This window comes from Bombus vancouverensis, chromosome 2 (genome assembly GCF_051014615.1).
Source record: "Bombus vancouverensis nearcticus chromosome 2, iyBomVanc1_principal, whole genome shotgun sequence".
NCBI lineage: Eukaryota > Metazoa > Arthropoda > Insecta > Hymenoptera > Apidae > Bombus > Bombus vancouverensis.
In genome coordinates this window covers 10,869,621-10,888,241 of record NC_134912.1, presented here as the reverse complement: position 1 = coordinate 10,888,241, position 18,621 = coordinate 10,869,621, and the positions used below count along the sequence as shown (strand labels likewise).

At 26.4% G+C, this 18,621-nt stretch overlaps 4 protein-coding genes across 5 annotated transcripts; 2 read left to right on the top strand and 2 right to left on the bottom strand.

Annotated features, from left to right (window-relative positions):
* Positions 1-2: 2 nt before the first annotated feature.
* LOC117163209 (FMR1-interacting protein NUFIP1) lies at positions 3-6,274 on the bottom strand. Its single transcript, XM_033345275.2, has 6 exons — positions 5,515-6,274; positions 4,795-4,986; positions 1,093-1,391; positions 794-1,023; positions 513-698; positions 3-402 (listed from the first exon to the last, which is right to left on the bottom strand). Exons 1-6 carry the CDS (start codon positions 5,941-5,943, stop codon positions 83-85), a joined length of 1,656 nt encoding a protein of 551 aa, XP_033201166.2. The 5' UTR covers positions 5,944-6,274; the 3' UTR covers positions 3-82.
* An 810-nt stretch (positions 6,275-7,084) lies between these two features.
* On the top strand, positions 7,085-10,144 carry CycA (cyclin A). The gene is made up of 6 exons (XM_033345542.2): positions 7,085-7,453; positions 7,651-8,121; positions 8,207-8,430; positions 8,517-8,721; positions 8,791-9,038; positions 9,132-10,144. Exons 1-6 carry the CDS (start codon positions 7,292-7,294, stop codon positions 9,211-9,213), a joined length of 1,392 nt encoding a protein of 463 aa, XP_033201433.1. The 5' UTR covers positions 7,085-7,291; the 3' UTR covers positions 9,214-10,144.
* A 359-nt stretch (positions 10,145-10,503) lies between these two features.
* Clc (clathrin light chain) lies at positions 10,504-13,365 on the top strand. Of its 2 annotated transcripts, XM_033345543.2 has the most exons (7): positions 10,504-10,663; positions 11,125-11,283; positions 11,485-11,571; positions 11,651-11,740; positions 11,824-11,935; positions 12,143-12,154; positions 12,986-13,365. In XM_033345543.2, the coding sequence occupies exons 2-7, from the start codon at positions 11,130-11,132 to the stop codon at positions 13,164-13,166; spliced, it is 636 nt and encodes a 211-aa protein (XP_033201434.1). In that variant the 5' UTR covers positions 10,504-10,663; positions 11,125-11,129; the 3' UTR covers positions 13,167-13,365. The 2 variants fall into 2 exon arrangements, with proteins under 2 accessions (XP_033201434.1, XP_033201435.1); XM_033345544.2 differs by lacking the exon at positions 12,143-12,154.
* A 135-nt stretch (positions 13,366-13,500) lies between these two features.
* Ankle2 (ankyrin repeat and LEM domain-containing protein 2) lies at positions 13,501-18,458 on the bottom strand. The gene is made up of 11 exons (XM_033345541.2): positions 18,443-18,458; positions 16,931-17,308; positions 16,503-16,834; positions 16,101-16,409; positions 15,824-15,976; positions 15,531-15,757; positions 15,302-15,449; positions 14,310-14,445; positions 14,115-14,220; positions 13,880-14,008; positions 13,501-13,735 (listed from the first exon to the last, which is right to left on the bottom strand). Exons 2-11 carry the CDS (start codon positions 17,055-17,057, stop codon positions 13,687-13,689), a joined length of 1,716 nt encoding a protein of 571 aa, XP_033201432.1. The 5' UTR covers positions 17,058-17,308; positions 18,443-18,458; the 3' UTR covers positions 13,501-13,686.
* Positions 18,459-18,621: the final 163 nt, after the last annotated feature.

Here is an 18,621-nt window from a genome sequence, read left to right as displayed (position 1 = left end):
GCTCTATTTTAATAAAAGATATATTTTGATATAAAGGAAGATAGTTAACAAATATCTACATTACGGATTAAACTACAAAATTTTAATCAAAAAAATTATTATCTACTATATATTTTATACATTGGCAAATTAAATTTCTCTCATGTTGAATAGATCTTGAAAGTAATTTTTGCAATAATTGGGACGTATATGGTTGTTTCTTATTTATCGTTGTATTTGAATTTCGTTTTACTGTAATAGGCTGTTTAATCTTAGAAATTTTAGGAACTGTATCTGTTGACTGCAAATTATTCCCAACAACTTTATTTTTATCAACAATTTTTTTCATTGCACTACTTTCTTCTATTATTGTGTCATTATCTAATTTTATTTGTTTAAGTGGTATTTCTTCAGGTGCATCACCTACAAATATTATTTTATAGAACTTATATATAAAATATATATGAACATTAAATAATAACTTCTCCATTACGAATAATGAGTTTATTATAAATTAATATAAATATACCTACTTTCCTCAGAAGCACTTCTGTAATCTGCTACTAAATTGGGTATACTACAAGTAGCAATAGTAAATTTTGGTAATGCAACTAATGTTTCCTCTTCATCAGAAATATAATTATTATTTTCCTTGTAGTCATCTTTAATATCATTATTAGATTGATCTTCTGTTTGTAAACTTTCATTTCTTAAGCTTACTACAAATATTATTCATATAAATATGTTAAAAACGAAAAAAGAATATTAAAATATATATATATAAATTACATGAACACAATAATAGAATGCTCACATGTTCCAGAAAATTGATATACACCCCTGTATTTCTCTTTCAGTTCTACAAAATTGTTCGATATCTTGATAGGCTCCTTCTTTATTGCTGTTTTTTGATTATTAGAACGTACAAAATTTTTTCTTTTCCGTTTAGTAACCTCTTGTTTCTGTTTAATTATTTCTCCTCTTTGTACCTTTTCCATTTCTTCTGCCTTTCGCAATTCAACATTAGCTTTTGTAGGATATCTCCTACAATATTATTAAATATCATACAAATTATCTTAATTATTACCAACTTTAAAAATTATTATAACTTACCTTTTTCGCTCCATTATCCACTTCTCAATCTCTTCTGGAGTTGATACATTTTTTATTTTATGATACAAACCAGTATTATGTTGCATAATAATGTGCTTTTCAATAAGTAATGGATGAGCAGAGAAGGTACATCCATCAATACCACAAAGTTTATGTCCCGTTTTGTGTTCAGAAAGAGCATCTTCTGATGAAAAATCTTTATCACATATTTCACAATAAAATAATTCATCATCCTCTGAACTGATGTAATTTTCATCTCTTTGATCATATGGTTCTTCATCACTTGGATAAAGATGAGCCTAAAAATGGTTATTTCAAATATTTTTTATACATTGTTCACATTCAAATTCAATGCAAAAATACTTCTTGAGGTACAATTGTTAATGAAAGTAGTAATATGTGAGACTTCGCTGACTTCTTTCAATGTCTGTTTTATACATTAATTCCATGGTTTCATAATTTTTTGTTTTGGTACCATATAATACATGAATATTTACTTGAAATTCAAAGAGTGCTGTATTTTTTAAAATAATTCTTTTGTTTAGGACATGATAGATTTTTAGTTTGAATAATTTAGATATAAAGTTATGCATAGAGTAATTGCTTACAAAGATGTTTTACATTAGTAGATGATGTAAATTATTTCTTAATTGAGATATCTACATTCACATACCTACATTCTCAATATAAAGTTTGTAGAAAAGGATATTAAAAATTAATAGGAATTATTAACGATACTGTAACATTTATAAGATTATAGAAGTATTTTTTCATAATTATTTGAGTAAAATGAATATTTGATATATGTATATAAGTAAATATAAAAATGTATTACAAATAATGATTATTTGTATGATTGCTGTTATATGCAACTATTGCTTACACTTTACATTTTAAAATCTTTTCCAGGGTATTCAGAAATTCGCTTATTAAGTTTACATAAGTATTATAAACACACATTTATATCTCATATTTTAAATCAACAATTAACATAGGATAAATTTTGTGTATAGTTACAAAAAAAAATATTTTATGGTTACCACAAATGTATAGCAGTAGAAAGTAATTTGTAAAAAATGTAAATATTATAGTCCTAAAATATAGAATTAGATTGGCAGTATAAAAAGTCCTTCATTAAAACTTTTAAGCAATATAATAAATTCTTATTTTAAATTGTTTTGAAGTAAAAGTATATCTAATATTGTAGATCTAATAATTTTACTTATCACATAATATTAATTAAACAAAGTATATCTTTATTATATGCGATGATGTAACGTGTAATTGATCAAAATTTTAGGAAGACAATACTTTTATAAAAGTTATTTGATGCATGAAATCTAAAAGGTCATTTTCATATTTCAGAACGATTATTGAACGCATATTAGAATTCTTTTTGTGGTTTATAGAGTAATTGGGGACACCAGATTTAGAACTTATAGAAATACGATTTATTCTTACAATACGTATCTTAATTACAAATTTATCTTGTTCTGAATTTATATTTTGTGGAAGTCATGTATTATTGAAATGAAAATATTCAATACTACGGCACATAATAACAAACAATTACAAAAATTGTCATATCTTGATACAGAGCCACAAGCTATGAAGAAAATACTTAAGAAACATTTTATACTGAATCAAATTTGTATGTCAGAGAATATTTTAGCGATTCCACAAAATTTTCCATTAAGAATGTTATAGCTTGCAGCACTGTATACTGGCCAAAGAGCAATTAAAGAGCTTTATGATAACAGAGTTAACAAAGGCCAGATTTTTATATAGATATATTGGTGTGAAAAAAGGTTAGATATTTAATACTTCTAACATGAAAGTATATGTATAGGAAATATACAAAATTTTACATTTATATATAAGCATATACTAATGATGTAAGAAAAAAAAACAGTTTAGTTTTTATAAGTATTACTAAAAATAAGAGAATATCTATTATTCAAATGTTATTCATCATTAAACTCTACTTTCTCAAAATATTTTAGCATGATAGTTTAACATTACACACTTATAATATAAATGCTAAGAATGAACTTATATTGCAAAGAAATGATATTTTACAAATGACAAAAAAACGGATAATAATACAAATTTTGTGATTAAAAATGATACAAGTATTTAAACTGCAGTGTTCTCAATATACTGCACATTGAAATAAGAAAGAATCAAATCGTTCTGAAGTTTGAAAACAGAATACTTGTGTAATTTCAACTGTTCAATTGTTTATATGGAGGAGTAGCCTGAAGCTTAAGACTGTGCCTGTTCGCTGGAAGGCTGCATCTCCTCCGTTAGCTCCATTTGCTCTGATTGCTCAGTCGCATTCTCAGTTTTCTGAACACCCTCGGATTCGATCGTATTCTTATCATCTGTTTTTTGACCACCCTGTAATCAAAGCAATTTGTCAACTATGACAGGAGCCAATTAAATGATGCAAATAATATTTATCTTGTACATAAATAATATATTAGTAGTATTATTATCAAAATTAAAAATTTATTATTAGACAAATGTAATTTTTTTAGGATCTTCTTTTTGTAAAAATACTTTTATTATATTTTATAATCCCAAATATATTATTTTAAATAAAACAATTAATACAAATGAAATAAATGAAATAAATGTATCTACATATATAATTATTATAATGCAATTAAATATTGTTGGTTTGTAAATGATTTGAATATTATAAAAAAGTATTTACATTTATAAATTATAACTATAACTGTTTAGCATGTCTATACATATATAAATCATCTCACAACAAATAAATCTAAATCCTTATATTATATATTATATTAATACCCTTAAATCTTAAGAAATGTTTTAAAAATACTTAGTGCAAATTGCTAAAACAAATGAAGTGGAATTTTATTGTACCTATGATATAAGATACACCAAATACAGTCTTTGATTATTATGTTAATACTCACAAATAGTAGAAGAATACAGATATTAATTGCATTGAAAGCATGTACAATTACTTGTTACTTATTTCTACAGGGTGGTCTACCTCTTTTGTCCTCTCATTATAATGAAATATTTATTACATAAGTAATAATAGTAAAGCTATTGTTAAAACTATATAAAAAGGATGTGCTACAAGTTAGTGTATTATACTCATTTTTTACAATAATTACTGATTATTAGAAATGTGCAGAATTGTCTCAAGACTTGGAAACTCAAAAGTCTTGGAATCCCACATAGCCATACAGATTACCAATCCTGTAACTGATATTTCACAAACTTTTTGAATTGTATAAAAGTATATAACAAATCTTTCTATAGATATGAAACTGTAAATGGTGTTGTATTTTTAATCGTAGTATAATATCTATAAACATTATAGGAAAATGTATAGTACACAAAATATCAAGTTATAAATATATAAAATATTGACTCTTCTTTATTAAAATAATTTAAAATTTATTATGCAGAAAATAAAATGATCAAAATTGCAAACTTAGTTACTGTTGTAATTTTTCCTATATTGTAGGGCTACTACTTTATATATAAAAATTACACCTTCTTCTTTTTACATAATTTGTACATAACATATTTTAAATAAAAGATATATGAAATAACTATTAATCAAAAAAGTATAGTTTAATCTCCCTTAATAAATTGTTAGTTATGAAAAGAATATTATTTTATACTATATGTACAAAAATTAAATGGAAAAAATACCTGTTCTGGATGTTTTGCAAGATAATCATTTTTAGCATCTCTGATCATCCTTGTTACTTTGTTTCTTAAATCCTTAAATTCTTCCCATTCTTTTGCATCTTTATTCTTTTTTGCTTTAGCATACAACTTATTTTTCTTTTGTATTTCACTTCGAATTTCATCAGTCATCCATGGTTTCTTTAGTTCTAATTCCTAAATAATTATAATATCTTTTAGTCAGAATTTAAATAACTTCAAAATTTGTATTCTTAATTTCTTTTTAGATATCAAAGCATATACATGTATATGATAAAACAAGTTGCTGTTTATTGTCAATCAATACATTAAATTTTATCAAAAATCTATTATTAGGCAATGAAGAATTTTAATAATTATATCTAGAAACATAAACTTTTCTCCTTCATGTGTTTCATAATAACTAATTTTAGATTGATTCATAAATCCATTTTATTTAAATACCACAATCTGAAATAAGTCACTTCAAATACAAAAGACAATTTAGAATAAAAAGTAGATAATTATTTCCTTCATAATACTACTGAGACTAAAATACAAGTAAATCATATTTAAATAAGAAAAATAATAATCAATAAATTAAATAAATTCATTGCTCATGCCTTCATTCTCATGCAGTTATTACTACATGTTTTGACAAAGTAATAGAATTATTATTTGCTCAACTCTACAAATATCAAGATGATTAAAAAACTTCATACTTACTTCAAGTTTACTGACTTTTTTTACATTATTCAGTGCTTTGCCTTTTGCATTGCCATTGCCAACTGAAAATCTTGGTCTCATATGAGATAAAATCTGAGGAGGTAATGCTCTTCTATGCCAAGGCCTCATTAATGGTCCTCTAGGTCCTACACCTCTTAAACTAATCGGTGGAACCATAGGAGCAATACCTCTGACTCTTGGACCAAATAATGGCATTGGTCCACTTGGTCGATTTACTCCAACTGGTCGTGGTGGTGGTGGTAATCTTTGTCTTATTGGCCCAAAAACTGGATTCATTGGAGGTGGTGGCATTCTTGGAGGTAAACCAGGAGGTGGAAGTCTACCACCAAATCTAGGAGGTGGTGGAGGTCGTATACCAGCGGGTGGGACTCTTGGCCCTAGCAGAGGTCCTCGATTTAAAGGACTCATTATTATTTTCTTTGATGTGAATCTTTTTCAATCACTTTTACAATTTTAAGCAGTATATGATTGATATACCGTCGAATGTGAAACGTTATTTACGAGGTTAAGACTCTAACTTCACACACTGTTTATACGAGAAATACGTAATATATGTCGATATTATACACTTCTCGATATTATCGTAATTAACTTTGATTGCAAAACCAATTACGGTATTAGTTGTAGTCGAGAAAATCGTGAAAACATTACGAACTTGTACGCAAATAAACCTTTTATACGGCAAATAGCAATCAGTACCGATGAGCTTGCTCTCAGTAGTCACGAACAACAAACTTCAAGATGTATAAATCGATTTGAAGTTCCGGTATCTGAAAGTAAAAGATATTAGAAAGTTGATCTGAAATATTTTGTACAATTTAAAAATTTGATATTGTATAATTAATACTTATTTTGCTAGCTGATTATTTTACCAATTATTTCCTTATTTTTACATTCCCTTCTCAATAGGATTATATTTCCTTATTTTATACTGTCATTTTCAGTGTAAATAGTATCTATACTATACTAGAAGAAAAATAAACATATAATACTTATTTCATAATTAACTTACAATTTATATATTATTGAATTTAGAAAAAATACGATACATATAATTTATTTCATTTTTCTATATAATAATTTTGCCATTTTCATTTTTCAATTTAAATAATTTTCTTAGCAGTACAACTTTTTAACCAATTCAATTTTTAGCCAATCAATTAAAATACATTATAAATAAATTATATAAAAAACTATATCTCCTTTTTTACATAATACGATAATAAATGCAAATATCAATCATTAAAGTATGGCTTTTACATTTAGTTATCTACATTCACTTGAAATAGCTATATTATATGATGAAACTAAGCCTTAAGAAATTTAAGGATAATTCATACGTTTAAAAATGTGTATAGATAACAAATTTTTATATTCAAAAAAGTTTTTTTATCGCACATTAATGTGTATATCCGCCTATAAGCAAGGATAATTTTAAAGGCGCAAGTTAACACGTTATTTATCTGATTGGTGTATTTCCAATTTATAAGAGACATGCTCTTCTCATTGGTCTATTTGAGCAACGCTTTTAACGTATCGCCAGCTGTTGAAGTTACGTTTGTTTGAAATCAAACGGCAACTGAAGTTTGTTGGGTTGCTTAGAGCTTCGAAATTTTATCTGCCATGTATGGACGGTAAATACTCTTAATTGTAACAAGAAGTGGGCATGCATAGTGTTTAAAAAGTAATAATAATTTAGAAAAGGAGAAGAATCGAGTTATATATAAAAGATTTGGTGTAAAATTGGAACTAAATAATGGCCACGATTCGAGTACACGAGGATCAAGAAAATCGAATTAGCGATGTTCGTCGCGGCAAAGAAAATATTTCCGTGCCTCTTCAAAGTCAAACATTGCAGCCAACAAAACGTGCAGTTTTAGGTGTTCTTCACAATAATTGTAATCGTAATACGAAACCAGTATGTATACATTTCGTAATCTTTCCTCCCGCGTTTTTCTACACTGGAAAACTCGATATTTATTATTTTTATAGTACACATTAATCAAACTGTAGAAAGTGATTTTTGAAGCTGTACAACATTTTTATGACCTTAAAATCATTTATTATCAATGTTAATAGTGAAATATGTAATTATATTCGTTTGACTTTGTGTAGGAAATATACAAGGATGAAAAGTATCCAAAAACAAAAGCTGTTATACCTACACAGTTTGAACCTTTTAAAATTTATGATGAGAAAAAGGAGGAAGTTACATTTAAAATCTATGAAGATAAGTTAGAAGAAGAAACTTCTGTTGCACTTAGAGACACAAAGGATAAGAAAGAAATAAAAGAGAAGGAAGATGTGAAACCAGAAAGAGAGAAGCCAAGGTTAGAAGTGAATCCTATGACTGTCTCAAATTTACCAACATTTTATAATGCTATTGAAGATATAAATAAAAAGAAAGAAAATGATGTCATTTTTTCACAAGGCAGTCCAATGTCTTTAGAAAAATCAATTTCTTATTTGTCTTCCTCAAAGAAAAACCATCAAAAACGAAGAAAGTCTATTAAAGAATTGAGAATGAATTTTTTTGATGTAGATGAATATAGAGCTGATATATATAATTATTTACGTGCTGCAGAAGTATGTATTTACCTAAAATTTTTTTCTAAATTTAGAGTAATTAATAGATATTAACATATTGTTTTAATAAAATATTTTATTTTAGACACAGCATAGACCAAAACCAGGCTATATGAAGAAACAACCTGATATAACATATTCAATGAGATCGATATTAGTGGATTGGCTCGTAGAAGTTGCCGAAGAGTATCGGTTACAGACAGAAACACTTTATTTAGCTGTTTCATATATAGATCGCTTTTTATCATACATGAGCGTTGTAAGAGCAAAATTACAACTTGTAGGTACAGCAGCTATGTTTATTGCTGCGTAAGTTTCACTTATTTATATATCTATTTAATTAATTATATCTAGTCTTTAGTTTTTCAAAAAATAATATTATACTAATAATTTAGAAAATACGAAGAGATTTATCCACCTGATGTAGGCGAATTTGTATATATCACAGATGACACATATACGAAAAAACAAGTATTACGTATGGAGCATTTAATATTGAGGGTTTTATCTTTTGATCTAACTGTTCCAACACCACTTACCTTCCTTATGGAATATTGTATTAGTAATAACCTTTCTGAAAAAATTAAATTTTTAGCAATGGTAAATACATTACATATATTTCCTCATTGTGTTCTCAATATATGTTAATTTTCATACAAAATTTTATAGTATCTCTGTGAATTATCAATGCTTGAGGGAGATCCATATCTCCAATTTTTACCTAGTCATTTAGCTGCATCTGCAATTGCACTTGCACGGCATACATTGTTAGAAGAGATGTGGCCACATGAGTTAGAATTATCGTCAGGGTATAGCTTAAAGGATCTTAAAGAATGCATTTTGTGTTTGAACAAAACCTTTTGCAATGCATTAAATATTCTACAACAAGCCATCCAAGAAAAATACAAAAGCAGCAAGTAAGTTTAGATATTTAATATTCAAAGTAATTCTTTTCTTTTTATCCTTTAAATCAATGATTTTATCATTATGTCTAATATATTTTTATTTAGATATGGACATGTAGCATTATTATTACCACGATGTATTGATAATGTTACACTGAGCTCTGAAGATGAAGAAGAAAATGCCTAATAGGCATTACACAGAAATAGAAAAATCTAAAAATCTATACATATTTGGAGATAACGAACCTCCCGTTGTAAATCCCGTGTTTTGAAAGACAAGGAGGGGATTAGGGCAAGACTGAGCTATTCTTTCACAAATGAAATGAACGAGTTACTTCTATTAACATATGGTCACTATGTTTAGCCTAGACAAGCATATTGACTTTATTTTTCATATCCCACCACCACCTATACGTTTTATAGGTTGTAGGTAAATTTTAATAACTGTTTTTAGAGCTCCGTCATTATATTAACGAATGAAGCTCTAAATTATGTTATTTAGGAATTTGTATTTTTATATGCATTTTTTAGACGATTGTTAACAGAACACTTGCTCTACATACATGATATCTAAATTTTGTTGCCAGTGATCTGTCATAAAATAATAGGAAGTGTAAGAAACAATAACTGTATTTATTATTCACATTGTACTAAAAATATACATCATTGTGATGGAAACGCGTTTATGTATTAAAATGATTACAACATTCGTTTATTTTTAGGATTCTGACATAGCTATTTATTTACGATCTTTTATGGTGTAACCAACAAAAGTAATGTTATTAATCACTTTCTATTGTACATACATTTCATAGATCATGCTATTTTAAAGACATTTCTGTTTATACATTCACGTACATTTACAGATAAATTTTCATTTTAAAACATACATTATACGAATGTTCATATGGATACTTTCGTTAAATATTAAAAATATATATCATATTTTATGCATGATCTCTGAGCAAAACAAAAGTATTCAAGTGTTTGATACACTATGCGTGTCTATAATGTTCATATTAAAAAGGGATATACACATAATTTTGTTTTTTTGTTGTATTTCGATTATAATATTGAATGTTTTAATTATAATATTTACGATATATATAAAGATACATCTCATACGATAATTGTGTAATGTTTTTAAAAAGACATGACGAAATCAAATTGTTATGATACATACTTTGAATTACAAACTTTGAAAGCAAATTAAGCAGGAAGTTAATAGTTAAATAGCAATATTCAATGTTAAAACGTTTAGACAAATTTAAACAAGAAACTTTGAAATAGGTGTTTTAGTAGAATATTTTTTTTCATATGCTATGACAAGAAGAATTAGGTTATTACTAATATTATTCATAAAATAAACAATGTTATTAATTTCACATATTATGACATGTGTTTTTTTAAATACATAAAACATTTGAGTATTCTTAAAGATATTCTCTTCATATTATTGATGTTGGTAGTACTGATTTCTCTTGCTTAGCCATTATATTTAATTGTGCGCATGTGTGCGTTGTGCTCTAAACTAGTATTGACGTTGACAATTTGCAGTTGATATTTAATAGAAATCAAACGAAAAGACTGTGGGAGTTTCCCGAGATAAAAATTACACATTCCATAATATTATTGAGGTATAATATTTGATTCAACATTTTCTTACGTTTATCATTAAATAAATATTCTCATTTTATTTCGCATATTATACTCAATATTTTCGATTTTATACAATTTAATCATATCTTAAATGAATAAATACATGCTTTTAGGTTACTTTTACTTATGTTTTTTGATGGATAAACAAATTTATTTATAGGATTTTAATTTAACCTATAAAATGAGTAATATATATTATATTGATTTGAAAGTTAATGTATTAAAATAAAATGAAAGTGAAAAATGTTAATATAATAATAAGTAGTTAATATAATAGTAACAGTAATATATATTTGTCTCTTATAAAATTGATTGACTGAATGTTAAACAATAAATGTATGAGAATTTTGTATAAAATAAAAGTTTATATTCATAGGGTTTTTTTTATATTTAAAAATATTAATACAAAGTTTGTCAATTTGTTTGATATTCTTATTAGACAAAATGGATATGGCATTTGGTGACAACTTTGTCAATGAGCAAGAAGTAGATCCAGTGGCAGAATTTGTAGCAAGGGAACAGGATCAGTTGGCAGGGCTTGAAAATGAAATTCCACCAGTTGCTATGTCTGCTCCTACAATGGCATCTAATATAGATGGTAGTTAAATTCAATATATGTATAAGTAGAAGAAAAGTTATCATTTTATTGTCTTTTGTAATATTTGATTTAATATCGACAAAATGTTTCATTTTTATACTGTATATTAATATACACATAATGAAACAAATCACTATAAATTACAAATATATTTTTATTTGGGTAATTCTAATTAATTATCCCAAACTTTAAAAATTTAAGTTGGCCCAGGTGGTGATGCTGAAGGTAGTTTTGAAATAATAGATGCAATTGGACAACCTTCTGAAACACAAGCACCTCCAGTAATAGGTAAACCATATTTTATTGCTTTTTTATTAAATCATTTATAACTTATTATGGGATGTTATATTTTTAAAAATATTTTTAGAAACTGCTCCCAAGCCTCCACCTGTAAAGGAAGAACCTGAAAAAATACGAAAATGGAGAGAAGAACAAAAAACTAGACTAGAAGAAAAAGGTAAATATCTTCTTTTAGCTAGATTCCATTATATAACATTCATAATTTTAATATTTAATTATTGTTATATGTAATTTATTTAGATGCAGAAGAAGAGAAGAAAAAGGAAGAATGGAAAGAAGCTGCAAGAAGAGAATTAGAAGAATGGTATAAACATCATGCAGAAGCTATTAGTAAAACAAAAACTACAAACAGGTAATATTTAAAATTGCCATTCCTCCCTCTCTTTTAATTTATTTAATTTTGTTTTATTTTATATATTTTCAATATGTTTTTTATAAATATAACTTTTAATCGCATATCTGTAGATGCAATTAAAAGTCTTATTCTGTATAAAATTATAAATATTTTATTTAAAATATGTACTACATACAATTATATTATTTTCATTCTGCTTCTTAGGGAATCTGCCAAGTAAGTTATACTATATTTTTTTGCATGTATAATTGCATTGCATTGCTGTATAATATAGCTTGCTTATTCACTTTATAAAGCAACTTGCAGAATGGTATCGGAAATATTTTCATATATGTTAGCTGCTTTTTTGTAATAATTCGTATATTTTGTGCTTGATGCAATTATACTTGAGATCTCATTGTTTCAAATCATATCATATGTAAGCCACACATTTATTGACTTTAATTACATTAGAAATTATCATAAAGATACATGTTAAAACATTATAATATTTTATAATTTTTATATCGTTATATTTTGACATAAATGTTACAACAATTAAATTTTAACAATTTCATTATCAAATATATTAAAATGTTTCAAACGTATAAATACTATAGGAATTATTCATTTCTATATTGTATGTATACATTATATAACATCAAATTACCATATCTCTTATGATAATTTAAAGTATGGTAAAGTTATCTAACTTGTTTATCTAAGAACGGATACAAAAATATAAACGTTTCCTCTTTATTTACGATTTTCAATTTCATAGATAGAATTATATGAAATATTTGTATCAATTTTCGTTACGTAGATTATAACTTTCGTGATACATTTTATCAGAAACGAAAACAAGAAACAAAAAGCATATTTTCATGTGAATAAAAATTACAGAAAAAATTTCGAGTTTGCGTCGCTGCACACATTATATGTAAGAAACGAAAATAAAATTATTCAATACATATACTGCAATGTCATTAGTGCATTTAATGTTCAAGTATTGTCGCATTTCAATTTTTATACGTTGTAACTTATGTAATATAATGGATTTATCTCTAGGAACGCAGAAAAACAATTCGTAGCAGAAGCTGATGAAGTGGAACCAGGAACTGAATGGGAACGCATTGCAAAACTTTGCGACTTTAATCCCAAATCTTCCCGCACTTCAAAAGATGTTTCTCGAATGCGTTCAATTATTTTGCAATTGAAGCAAACTCCACCAGCTCCAGTCAGTCTTTGATTAAATTAATAATTTGGTATGGATTATAGATATATGCATATATATATACACACATACACTCACATATGTATGTATAAATATATTATGAAACAAAAGAAAAGTGTATGCAAGTTATAATAATATCATTTGAAAGAAAGATCATATATGGTCTGTTAAGAAAAAATGTAATATTATTGTGAATAAAGATTACTGATAGCAAGTACGTGCATAAATATTAAATTTAAAAAATTAAATGTGTAACGTAATTACTAATGTCGTTATATATAAAGATATACATAATAACGCCCTTACATATATAAATTTAACGATAAATGGTAGTTTACAAAACAATATATAAAATTTTCATAAATTATTTTAATCATATATAAAATTTTATGAAAATATATCGCTTTTTAGTACACTTAAAATAAGTTTTGAAGTATATTAATGTTATTTAACAAATAACTCTTATTGTGTGTAATATAAAAATTTTTTATAGTTTTAGTTTTTACATCGTTTAACATCTTGATATCTCACATATCTAAAAATTCATAATCAATTTTCTTCTAATTCCCCTTATGCTATTTTTTCTGAAAATAACAACAAATTAGATTGTATTAATAATTAATACCTATGTAATTAGAAAAATAACAAATTATAATTTGTATTATATTATTGTAAAAAATATAATATTAGTTACTTCTTACAAGTATAGAAAGATAAAAGATCGATACCTATGTAAATCACGCTTCATAGCAAGTTGCATGTCATGTTGCCAACGATATATGTTTGGATATGTAATGGAATTAAGTGATGTTGATACTGCATTATAAACAGCATGATCTAACTTTGTTGGCACTGGCCTATAAAATAATAAATAACGGAAATATATATGTATAGCAATTATAATGTGTTTATATAAAATAGTTATTTTGCTAAAAAAATATTTATTTTCATGTGATATTTTACCCTTCTAGAAATGTCCCATGTCCTTCCTCTGCATTTTGCATTTCATCATCTGAATTATCTACCGTTAATTTTGGTGATGATGGTGGTGTAAAAAATTCCAGTTCATCTAAAGAAAAAAATAAAACGTCATATTTATAGATACTTTTTATTGCATACTTTAATATGAATTTTGATTATAAAGCATTCTAGACTTACCTACATTATTTTGTTCTTCACCATTTGATGTAAGCAATGACCATGATTGTAATTTATTATATAAGTAATTTATTTCATCAATTTGCGATTTCGTTTGTAAATTTTCGTTTGAATTAATTAGGTTCTCATTTGATGTCTGTGAAAAAATTATGTAAGAAGTATAATAATTTTTAATGAATGTTTGTTACATCGGGCGATACTCTACCTAGACCAAATATATAAAATGGTCATAAAACCAATCTGGACATACGGAATAGCACTATGGGGAACAGCAGCAATGAGCCATATAACCAAAATAGAGGCAATGCAATCTAAAATACTCAGAACAATAGCAAACGCGCCATGGTACGTTAGAAACGAGGACATTCAGAAAGACCTGGGAATACCAACGGTCAAGGAGGAGATTAACAGATGTGCAAGAAAGTACAGAGAAAGAATAGCAACGCACCCGAACTGGCTGGCAGCGGAAACGGTCGGCGCATCAAACATAAAAAGAAGATTAAAAAGGAAACACCCAACAGATCTCACAAAGGACATAACCTAACATACAAACACTCACCACACTAAAGAAATAAATCAATCAAATTCGAAGATGGCATCCCACTGGGGGTAGCCATCCACATGTTATATTATTATACCACTAAGTTATAATATTTTACCAAATGTCCTACTGGACAAATTGTAAAATGTAAATAAATAAAAAAAAAAACCTAGACCAGGCCATACACCGCGGGCCAGATGGGAACCAGATGTCTGCTCATCCTTATTGCGTCTTAAAGACCCATTATAAATCTCAGTAATTTGCTAGACAATAATCTACAGAAAATGATTTAGAAACAAAGATATTTGTTCGATCTGAAGGACCTTAGCTGGCAAATTACTGAGATTTATGATGGGTCCTTAAGACTATTGACCAGGCGGTGTATGGCCTGGTCTAGGTAGAGTGTCGCCCGACGTAACAGTGTTAAAAATTCAATGAATATTTGTTGTACCTGGTTATGATGAAGTAACTGATTCTGAAATTTATGTTCTAAATATTTTTCAAGTTTTATTAAACCTTCCTTAGTACGAAAATCTGCAAAATCGTTTAAAAATAGCCAATATTCCTTCCATGATACTTGGTACTCTTCTGCCAAGTCTCTAAAAATTAAATTGGGTTGCAATTCTCTTTTTTAATCTTTAATGATTATGATAAATCTTAAAATTTACTATGAAATATACCTTCCAACTCGTTCAAGTCCCTTTTCTACATCTTGTAATCTTAAAGCTAAATTATTAGTGGGACTATCTATAGCATTAGATTCATCATCAGTTTTTTTAATAGGAGTCATACGAAGACGCGGTGGCGTTTTCCACTTTTTTCTAAATTCTAATGCCCGAGATTTTGTCATTGGTCCAGCAAACGCACGTACTTCTAAACGTGGACTAATTGGATCGGTATTTAAACTCTACAAAAATGTTATCCACATAAAATATTATAGACATACGATATAAATTGAAATACTGTAACATACCAAAAGATTAGTAGGAGAGAAAGGTTCCCCAATCACAGGTTGTAATGTATTATCATCTGATCTTAATACAGGTACATAATACTGATCTTCTAGTAGCAAACGTATTTCTTTTTTTAATCCTTCATCTTCTTGACATGTTCTAGTACAAATTATCTGTAATATTAACACAAACTAAATTAACATATATTATAGTGGTAATTACAAAAATATATAGAAAATAACAAAGATTATAAATCAAAAGCAATAATAGAAAAGTTTTAAATATTTTATTACGTACATCTATTGGTAGTTGTTTATATTTATTTGGTAATGTCTTTATACAACATGGATATGAAACAAGAATTCGAACTACATTTTTTAAACCAAATTTGACTGCAAAGTGTAATGGAGTTTCATTTAATCCCTTGTCAGGTGTGTTTAAATATAAATCTAACATAATTTGTGCACGATCCACATAACTCTTGCATTCATCACCATAAAGTAACTTTATGAAGTCTGTGTTTCCAACAGTGTTTAATATTAACTCACACATATCAGGTCTGTCTGCCCTAACTGCAATATGTAATGCATTATAACGGCATCCTTCCTATAATAAGTAATAATGAAAAAATATAGCATTATATATGCATATTAGATAATTTATACCTTTCTTAAACATGATTATAAATTATAAACTTACTTGCAGAATTGCAGGTGTATCTCCACTACCAATTAAGTAACGCGGATTTCCCCATACTGTAGTTTTTACAGCATATAAATCTCCATCTTTAATTAATTTTTTAAAACATATCAGATCTTGAGATCGTGGAGCTTTAAAATTATTTGATTTTTCTTCTACTACAGGTACAGTTGCATTTATTAAGGTACTATTCACATAATTTGATTTTTCAAAGCCAGTTTGAGCATACTCTTCAGCTTCTGATCTTTTTTTAAATGATTTCAGACGACCAGTTTTAAATTCTTTAATTACTTTTAAAGCTTCTGCTTTGTCTTGATAAACTCGAATATTTTCTATAATAATTAAATGTAAATTATTTACTTCATTCAAATAATAGTTGCAAGATTATAAAAAAATAACAAGATAACTCTTTATTTTTATATATTTACCTTTAATACTGTTCTCTATTGAAGAATCAATGTTTTCTTCAGGTATGTATACTGCATGATAAATTATTTCATTTGATACATTGGAATTTCCATGAATCCCATGTAATGTTTGTACGTTTTCATCCATTGTATTCAACTTTGTTTTTCTCTTAAATTATTTTAAGTCATATAGTCATTTATTGGTTATATCGTTATATGTCACATACGAAAATGTCAAAAAACATACACTGAAACTGGAACTGCTTAAATTTAATGTGATATTTATAATTCGGTATGCAATTTCTCTTGTCTTTTCTCCTCTCTCTTTTTTTTCTAATCGGAAAATTTCATGTACTATTAATGTCTTCTTCCTTTGTAATACGTAGTTTGTTTTAAAATCTATATTGTAATTTTTAACAGTTAGTTAAAATTTATATGGTTTTTAAATATCAAATAATTGGTATTAATTTTGAAATTTATTTTTATAAAGTATCTTATTTAATATATAAAAAGCTATGATAAAATACACCAAGCATTTTTTATCAAACATAAATTTTCAAGAAACAAAATAGGAAACATATATGGTATGCCAAGTAAATTCAAGGTTAAACTTAATTTTCAAGATAATGTACAATTAAGCCGTAATTTAAGAAGCGTTTACATTAAAAATGCTATATTTATGAAATCAATATAATTCATAATATAAAGTATAACTTTCTTACGCAAAATAGAAAATGCTTAAAAACCGTATCAATTCATAATCAACTGTTATTTACAAAACGAACCAATCCTAAATGAAGTCTAAATGGTTGACCAATTACAAGACCAATTACAATTTAACCAAGTACAAGATAAAATAAAATTTTATTTATAATATTTTGACTATTTATTTTTAAATAATACTAAAATTAACTTAAATATAAATCTAGTAACACCATTTGTTTAATACATACATTAATTAATAGCATTCGTGAGAGAAATATCCTCTTTGATAATAATCATTTTCAAATCTATATTTTTCATTGATTACCAAAACAAACTAGGAAGTATCTGATTATGATTTTACAGTTTCATAACATAAAATTCCATAAGTCATTTAACTGTTAATAAGAAATATTGGGCTGGCAACTATTTGCCATTGGGTGGTATTGACAAAATCCGCAATCACTTAGTTGCCAACCCAATACATTCTCTCATATTATAATATTTCTTATATTATTATATCTATATATTAAATTAGTATTGTTATATTATTATAATATATTATTATAATATTCTTATAATAAATTCTTATAATATTCTTATAATATTCTCTTGTACCATGGACTTTATTCAGATCAATTATTTATTATATTCATTAGATTAATACAAATAAAAATTCTATTTTTGTCAATTAAATTCTATATTTATACGTAAAAATCGAAAAATTGCTAATAATTGCTTAACATAAATGCAATATTTAAAAAAATATATAAGAAAGAATATTTTATATAAAAAAGGACATTAATTGTCATTTCAGTAAATTTTACTTACATTAAATAATCATAATACGATTTGTCAAACATTATTTATTAAATGAGCATGAACGCATTTTAAGACAATCATATTGTTGGGAAAACACGTGCACCTGTAGAAATATGTATTACACATTGAATGAGTTTAAGAACGCTGAGTGGGCGGGGCTATCACCACACCATTGGGATGTGATTAAA

Bases quoted from the DNA above. Each gene is read 5' to 3' on its own strand.
- Ankle2 (XM_033345541.2), bottom strand. From the start codon at position 17,057: ATGGATGAAAACGTACAAACATTACATGGGATTCATGGAAATTCCAAT. The intron at 16,410-16,502 runs GTAAGTTTATAA...TACTTATTATAG, and splicing joins ATACACCTGCAATTCTGCAA to GAAGGATGCCGTTATAATGC. The intron at 15,758-15,823 runs GTATGTTACAGT...ACATTTTTGTAG, and splicing joins TCTCTCCTACTAATCTTTTG to AGTTTAAATACCGATCCAAT.
- CycA (XM_033345542.2), top strand. From the start codon at position 7,292: ATGGCCACGATTCGAGTACACGAGGATCAAGAAAATCGAATTAGCGAT. The intron at 8,722-8,790 runs GTAAATACATTA...AAAATTTTATAG, and splicing joins AAATTAAATTTTTAGCAATG to TATCTCTGTGAATTATCAAT. The intron at 9,039-9,131 runs GTAAGTTTAGAT...ATTTTTATTTAG, and splicing joins GAAAAATACAAAAGCAGCAA to ATATGGACATGTAGCATTAT.
- Clc (XM_033345543.2), top strand. From the start codon at position 11,130: ATGGATATGGCATTTGGTGACAACTTTGTCAATGAGCAAGAAGTAGAT. The intron at 11,572-11,650 runs GTAAACCATATT...AAATATTTTTAG, and splicing joins ACAAGCACCTCCAGTAATAG to AAACTGCTCCCAAGCCTCCA. The intron at 11,741-11,823 runs GTAAATATCTTC...TAATTTATTTAG, and splicing joins AACTAGACTAGAAGAAAAAG to ATGCAGAAGAAGAGAAGAAA.
- LOC117163209 (XM_033345275.2), bottom strand. From the start codon at position 5,943: ATGAGTCCTTTAAATCGAGGACCTCTGCTAGGGCCAAGAGTCCCACCC. The intron at 1,392-4,794 runs GTATTTTTTCCA...AACCATTTTTAG, and splicing joins TTGCAAAACATCCAGAACAG to GCTCATCTTTATCCAAGTGA. The intron at 403-512 runs GTAGGTATATTT...TAATATTTGTAG, and splicing joins CAGAAGTGCTTCTGAGGAAA to GTGATGCACCTGAAGAAATA.